Genomic DNA, 7,500 nt, shown 5'->3' with positions numbered 1-7,500 from the left:
TTCTATGCCTCGCCAAGTAAATCTGCAAATGTCTGTTTGGTATAGGATTATTTAAGGGAAAAAAGATTGTAGAGTAGAGTAGAGTAGTTGCACCCCAGATCCGTTAATGATTTGCCCTCTTGTTTGCTCTTTAGGCCATGTAGTGTAGGCCTAGGTGCATATAACAACATGGTGTCAGCTTCCAGTAGAAATTAACTGGTCTTCTGTCCTTTCGTCGGCGACCACAGGTATTCGACCGCCGTTGCTCCGGAAGATGCTGTCGGTCCGGGTCGCAGGGCGTAAGTCGGGATTGTTTTGGCGTGGGCTTTACACCTTGCTGGGCCCCACCTCCCCCCCCCCCTTCCGCACAAGCTTTGAGGTTCGAGTGTGCATTGATCTGGCTTACCCTTGAGAGTTTTTTTTATTTCTTTTTTGTTGGTCGCGATATTGATACAATCTGCTAGTGTGTGAGAGTGAGAGGGTGTGAGAGTGAGAGGGTGAGAGAGTGAGAGGGTGAGAGAGTGAGAGGGTGTGAGAGTGAGAGGGTGAGAGAGTGAGAGGGTGAGAGGGTGAGAGGGTGAGGAAGGGTGAAGTGAAGGGAAGTGAGAGAGGAGAGGTTAGAGAGGAGAGAGTGAGAAGTGAGATGGTGAAAGTGAGAGATAGTGAAGGAGAGTGAGGAAGGTGAGGGAGTGAGAGGAGTGAGGAGAGTAGAGAGGAGTGAGAGGGTGAGAGAGTGAGGGTGAGAGGGTGAGAGTGAGAGAGTGAGAGGAGGTGAGAGGGTGAGAGGAGTGAGAGGGTGAGAGAGTGAGAGGGTGAGAGAGTGAAGAGTGTGAAGGTGAGAGAGTGAGATGGTGAAGGAGTGAGAAATTGAGAGGAGTGAAAGTGAGAGGTGAGAGAGTGAGAGAGTGGAGAGGGTGAGAGAGTGAGAGGGAGTTGAGAGAAGTGAGAGGGTGAGAGAAGTGTGAGAGGGTGAGAGAGTGAGAGGGTGAGAGGGTGAGAGGGTGAGAGAGTGAGAGGGTGAGGTGAAGGAGAGGTGAGAGAATGAGAGTGAGTGAGGGTGAGAGAGTGAGAATGAGTGAGGGTGAGAGAGTGAGAGGATGAGAGAGTGAGAGGGTGAGAGAGTGAGAGGGTGAGAGAGTGAGAGGGTGAGAGAGTGAGAGAGTGAGAGGGTGAGAGAGTGAGAGGGTGAGAGGGTGAGAGAGTGAGAGGGTGAGAGAGTGAGAGGGTGAGAGAGTGAGAGAGTGAGAGAATGAGAGGGTGAGAGAGTGAGAAGGGAGGGGTGAGAGAGTGAGAGAGTGAGAGAGTGTGACGAGAGTGAGAGAGTGAGAGAGTGAGAGGGTGGGAGAGAAAGTGAGAGAGTGAGAAGTGAAGGTGAGAAATTGAGAGAGTGAGAGGGTGAGAGGGGTGAGAAGAGTGAGAGGGTGGGGAGAGGGCGGGAGAGCGTGAGAGAGTGAGAGGGTGAGAGAGTGAGAGAGTGAGAGGGTGAGAGAAGGGGGAGAGAGTGAGAGGGTGAGAGAGTGAGAGGTGAGCGAGAGGGTGAGAGAAGTGAGAGTCATTAGTGAGAGAGTGAGAGAGTAGTGAGAGTGAGAGAGTGAGAGAGTGAGAGGGTGAGAGGGTGAGAGAGGGTGTGAGAGTAAGAGAGTGAGAGAGAGTGAGAGAGTGAGAGAGTAAGAAGGGTGAGAGTGAGAGAAATTGAAAGTGAGAGAGTGAGAGAGTGAGAGAGTGAGAGTGTGAGAGTGTGAGAGTGTGAGAGTGTGAGAGTGTGAGAGTGTGAGAGTGTGAGAGGGTGAGAGGGTGAGAGGGTGAGAGGGTGAGAGTGTGAGAGTGTGAGAGGGTGAGAGAGTGAGAGAGTGAGAGAGTGAGAAGGAGAGGTGAGAGAGTGAGAAAGTGTGAGGGTGAGGTGAAGTGAGAGAGTGAGAGAGTGAGAGTGTGAGAGAGAGAGAGAGAGAGAGTGAGAGAGAGTGAGAGTGAGAGTGTGTGAGAGTGGAAGGAGGGCGGGGGTGGGAGTGAGCTTTTGTTTTGCGGTCACATTTTCAATCGGCTCGGTAATCGTGTTTTGAAAATGTTGCACCGGTTCTGAGTGTGTGTGGAATAGGTCGCATGCAAGGCGGGCGTGAGGGAAAAGTCCGTGACTCATGTTCCTGTTGCCTCACATTACTTTAATAGACGCGCGCGTGTTCTAACAGCTCCTTCTTCCCCTTCCTCTCCCTCTCGTCCTCCTCCTCTTCCGTTCACTTCCATGATTTCCTCCTCCTCCACCTCCATCTTCTCCCCTTATCCTCCTTTTCCTTCTCCTTCCCTCCTTCCCTCCTCCTCCTCCTCCTCCTCCTCCTCCTCCTCCTCCTCCTACCTCCCTCCTCCTCCTCCCTCCTCCTCCTCCTCCTCCTCCTCCTCCTCCACCACCACCTCCCTCGTCCTCGTCTTCCTTCTCCTTCCTCCTCCTCCCTCCTCCTCTCGTCCATCGTCCCCTTGTCCTCGTCCCTCCTCCTCCTCCTTCTCCCCCTTCCCTCTCCCCTTCTCCTGATCCGTCTCCCCTTCCCTATCCACTCTTCTCCCGCTCCCTATTCCTCCTCCTCCTTTTCCCCTTCCCCTCTTCCCAGCCCCTCCCTCCCCTCTTCTTGCCTGCTTCCCCATTTCCCCCCTGTCCGCTCCCCCTCCTCCTCTTTTACTCTTGCCTCCTCCCTTCTTTCCCTCCCAGCCCTGTCCCTCCCCCTCCCCTCTTCTTGCCCCTTCTTTCCCCCCCTGTCCCTCCCCCTCCCCTCCCCCTGCCCTTCCCTCCTTAACATCGAGGCCCATAGAATGCTGCCTAATTCCTATAGGTTCTTTTGCCGCCTTGATTTCCCCTTAATGATCGACCCTCCTGACACAAGCGTTTCGGCAGCTTATTAATCCGCCGCGTGTTTTGAGTTCTTTTATTGACCAAGCTTCTAACAACGGGACGAAAGCCGGGCGAGGAGAAAACGAGGAGGAGGGAGAGAGAGAGAGAGAAGGTAGTGGGGTGGGAGGGGGGAGGTGGGGTGGGGTTGGAAGAGGTGGTAGGAGTGGGGATGGAAAGGGATGACAGAGGCAGAAGAGAAGGGAATGCAGAGGAAAGAGAGAGAGAGGTAAAAAGAAGAAAAAAAGGAGAGAGAGAGAGAGAGAGATGGATGCCTAGGGGGAGAGAAGGGGATAGGATAGGAAGACAAAAACGGTTGATAAAAGAGGGAACAAGGGGTGGAAGACAGTGGAAGGAGGAAGGATGGTGATGCGTAGGAAGGAGATAATGACGATAATAGTGATGAAAGAGGATAATAAAGAAAGCGATAAAACTGGAAGCAGGTGAAAAAACGGAGAAAAATAGATAAAGGTTGAACGGTGAAGGAAAGGAAGGGATAGAGATGAAACAAGAGTAGCAAAATTGACAAGAAAGGGAGAAGGAGAGGAAGGGGAAAAGGGAGACGGAGGTTGAAAGAGAAGAATGAGAGGGCGATGGAAAGAGAGGAGGGAGAGAGAGGAAGATACAGAGGAAGAGAGGCAAAGGCAGACTGAATCACAGGGGAAAATTAGAGGAAGAGGGAAAAGGGGCGAGGAAGAGGCAGATGAAAATAAAGGGAGAGGGAAGCAGAGAGAGGGAGAGAGAGAGAGATAGAAAGAAAAATATTGTTTGTCCCAAAGGCGTTTGTGAAAAAGAATGTCAGGAAGAAACGCCTCCGTTGCCCCAAAGCCCGATTGGCAACCGAAGTTTTAGGAGCATTGCCTTGCATCTTTTGAGAGGAAAATGAGCAGTGCGAGTTTTGCTGTTCTTGGGGAGTAGAGAATTATTCTGAAGAAGGGGGGGGATTTATACATTTTACACAAACGTAGGGGCGCGAGCACGCACACGCACACGCACAAACGCATACACATACCCACGCGCATATGCACAAGGTCTATATAAGTACTTATATAGACCTTGGATACGCATACGCAAACGCACACACTCACGCACGCACACGTGCACTCACTCACACTCACACACTCATACTCACACACTCATACTCACACTCACTCATTCACTCACTCACACTCACTCACTCACTCACTAGCCCTCCAACTCATTTTGCCCTGTCAGAAAATAATAGTGTTGTCAACATGAATGTTTGTTTATATTCCTTTCGAATTGGTTTTGTATATTTTATGTCTCCGAGGAATAGCCAATTTTCCTTCATTTCCTGCGTGGACTTCTTTTCTTCTTGCTTCTTTCTTCTTCTTCTTCTTCTTCTTCTTCTTCTTCTTCTTCTTCTTCTTCTTCTTCTTCTTCTTCTTCTTCCTCTCCTTCTTCTTTCTCTTCTTCTTCTTACACTTTCTCCTTTCTTTTCTTCTTCTTACACTCTCTCCTTTCTCTTCTTCGTCGTCGTCATCATCTTGTTCTTGCTCTTGTTCTTGTTCTTGTTCTTGTTCTTCTTCTTCTTCTTCTTCTTCTCCTCCTCCTCCTCCTCCTCCTCCTCCTCCTCCTCCTCCTCCTCCTCCTCCTCCTCCTCCTCCTCCTTCTCCTCCTCCTCCTCTCTCTCCCTCCTCTCTCCTCCTCTCCTCCTCCTCCTCCTCCTCCTCCTTCTCCTCCCACTTATCATCATTCATCATCGTAATCATCATCATAATCATCATCATAATCATCATCATCATCATCAGTCATGATCACAACCACCACCACCACCACAACGTCCACTACAACTGCCACCACCACAGCCCCTTTTTCTACATCACGAAGGAAAATCCCATTGTCTCCCCCCACCCTCCCCACCGCCCCCACCCCCACCCCCACACCGCTTGGCTTCCCGTTTCCCCGCCGGTTCAGTGGGTCTCCAATCAGCCCAAGGGAGTCTAATCCGCGCGACCTTCCCCGGGATTCGAGATGCTTTGAAGGTTGAGTAATCCTGGTAATTAGATAGGGAAGTCGAAGGCTCGTTGTTGCGTAGGGGGAAGGATTGGATGGGTGGGTGAGTGGGTGGGCGGATGGATGGATGGGCGGGTGGGTGGAAGGATTGGATGAGGTGGGTGAGTGGGTGGGCGGATGGATGGGATGGGTGGGTGGAAGGATTGGATGGATGGGCTGGTGTTAGGATTGGATGAGATGGGTGGATGAATGGGTTATGGTGGATAGATGGATGGATGGATAGATAGACAGAAATAGATAGATAAAAGATAGATAGGTAAACGGATATTTTATTTCGTGTTTGGGAATGACATTTTGGCATTGTTGCCGAGTTCTGTAGATAGTTGGGTAAGATAGATCATTTTGTTTTGGGGTCGTGGGGTGGTAGGTGAGGGGGCATGAGGGGGGGGGGAGGAAGGCTTTTACGTGAAAGAAAGACTGAAAGATGCCATAGAATGCCTCTTTTCATCGCTGACTTCACTTTGTTTTGCTGAGGCCGAGGAGAGAAATTGCTTGTGAAATTATTTTGTTTTGAGTGTGAAAGGCGGAATGCTTTCTCGCGTCTCTGGGATTTCTCTCTTTTTCTTCTGGGATTTTTTTCTCTTTTTTGTGATTCATCTTTTTTTTTCATTGGTGGAATTATTTTTTTTTTATTGGCGAGATTCATTCTTTTTTATTAGTGGGACTTTTCTTCATTATTGGGATTCTTTAATTTTTTCATTGGTGGGATTTATTCTTTCTTGTATTGGTTGGATTCATTCTAGTTTCATTGGTGGGATTTATTCATTGTTGGGATTCATTGTTTCTTTTTTTTTCTCGGATCCATTTCGTATTCTTGATTTTTTTCTTTTCTGTGGACAGGGTGTCTGTTCCTCTAACGCTTTTCTCAATCACGCCATACTGAGTAGTCCGCTTTTTCACATCCTTTTTCCTCTCTCCGTGAGTCCGCGGTGAGTCCACGCACTTCTGCATAGAAATCGAGCACTGCAATAACAGTAGAGGTATATGGAGGTTCCTGCGGCACAATTCCGGTGTGTTTCTAAGCCCCTTTGGGAAGGACCATATGGTTTCACGGTGTACCCGCCAGATGTCACTCGCGAGGCGAGTTGCCCTTCGCGAAACCCGCCCGTTCAGAGGGAGGAGATGGATGCCTCGGATAACGGAAGTGTCGCTGGGAATAAAGGCGGAGTATCGATGGACAATGGCCGCCCGCCGCTGGGGTGCTGCCGCGAGTCCAGGTCAGGAGGAGGAGGAGGTGGTGGTGTTGATGGTGATGATGATGATGGTGGTGGTGGTGGTGATGGTGATGGTGGTGGTGATGAGGATGGTGATACTGCTGCTGATGGTGGTGGTGGCGATGGTGATGAATCAAGGTGATAAGCAAGAGCAAAAGGAGGAGGGAGAGGCAGAGCAGCAGCAGCAGCAAGAGGAGAGGGTAGCATCCCGGGCACAGAACCCCCATTGTGTATGTGATTAACTCGTTTTTTCTTATTTTCCTCCAAGCTGCTGGGAGAGCCGTCATGGAGCGACTCTGTGTACCAGGTTAGTCGTGCGCTCGAGGCTTCTTCCTGGCCGGCAAGAATACATTATTTTTTTTTATCTTTTTTTTCCTTCGTGTGTGTTTTACTAATTTATTTATTTGATTTTTTTTTCGCTAATGTACCCTCTTTTTTGTACAGTTTTCGTAGGAGTCTCACATTAGAGATAGTCCTTTCCTGTGTGGCACTTTTTATTTATTTATTTATTTATTTTTAGTATGAAGAGAACTGCACACGCCGTGAGTGTTTAGACGTTAGAGTAGAGCCCCGAAGGCCGTGGGATAGAGTCTTTGGTAGAGCCGGTGGAGCGTGGTGGCGCGATACGCCCGTTGACGCCCACGAGGTTACACGAATTTAGATGTCGGATTTCACGCCCGTCTTCTCGCGGAAGCCCCGCGCCGTGATCTCCCGACGCCCATGTTCGTCCTCGGTTTTTATGATATGCAGTGCGACGAGTGTGTGTATGTGAGAGTGCGTGTGAGTGTGAGAGTGCGTGTGAGTGTGAGAGTGCGTGTGAGTGTGAGAGTGCGTGTGAGTGTGAGAGTGCATGTGAGTGTGAGAGTGCGTGTGAGTGTGGGAGTGCGTGCGAGTGAGAGTGCGTATGAGTGCGAGAGTGCGTATGAGTGTGAGAGTGCGTATGAGTGTGAGAGTGCGTATGAGTGTGAGAGTGTGTATGAGTGTGAGAGTGCGTATGAGTGTGAGAGTGCGTATGAGTGTGAGAGTGCGTATGAGTGTGAAATGCACTTGAGTGAGAGATGCTGATGTGGTAAGTAGAGTGCGAGAGTCGTGTGAGAGTAAATGCGAGTGATGCTGAGTACGTGTGAGTACGTGCGAGTGTGAGAGTACATGTGAGTACGTGCGAGTCAAGAAGTCATGGCGTCTGAGTAATGCGAGTGTGAAATACGATGCTGTGAAATCTTGTCTGAGTGTAGTATGCGTGCGAGAGTGTGAAATAAATGCTTGTGTGAGTAATGCGAATAGAATAATACAAAAATGTCATAAGTGAAAGAAAGTAAATGCGGAAATTAACAAATACAATGCGAGTGTGAGAGTACGATGCGAGTGTGAGGAGTACGTGCGAGAGTGTGAGGA

General features: G+C 49.7%; 2 protein-coding genes across 2 annotated transcripts in view; both read left to right on the top strand.

Moving 5' to 3' along the window:
* Window positions 1-7,500, top strand: part of LOC113812963 (uncharacterized) — an 82,047-nt gene that overhangs the window by 597 nt on the left and 73,950 nt on the right. The gene's annotated exons all lie outside the window — the stretch shown is intronic.
* LOC138862698 (circumsporozoite protein-like) lies at window positions 5,876-6,247 on the top strand. Its single transcript, XM_070125527.1, has one exon. The coding sequence runs from the start codon at window positions 5,876-5,878 to the stop codon at window positions 6,245-6,247; it is 372 nt and encodes a 123-aa protein (XP_069981628.1).

Source organism: Penaeus vannamei, chromosome 1 (assembly GCF_042767895.1).
Source record: "Penaeus vannamei isolate JL-2024 chromosome 1, ASM4276789v1, whole genome shotgun sequence".
NCBI lineage: Eukaryota > Metazoa > Arthropoda > Malacostraca > Decapoda > Penaeidae > Penaeus > Penaeus vannamei.
Note: the sequence above shows the minus strand (reverse complement) of the source record. Positions and strands in the feature narration are given on the sequence as shown.

Bases quoted from the DNA above. Each gene is read 5' to 3' on its own strand.
- LOC138862698 (XM_070125527.1), top strand. From the start codon at position 5,876: ATGGAGGTTCCTGCGGCACAATTCCGGTGTGTTTCTAAGCCCCTTTGG.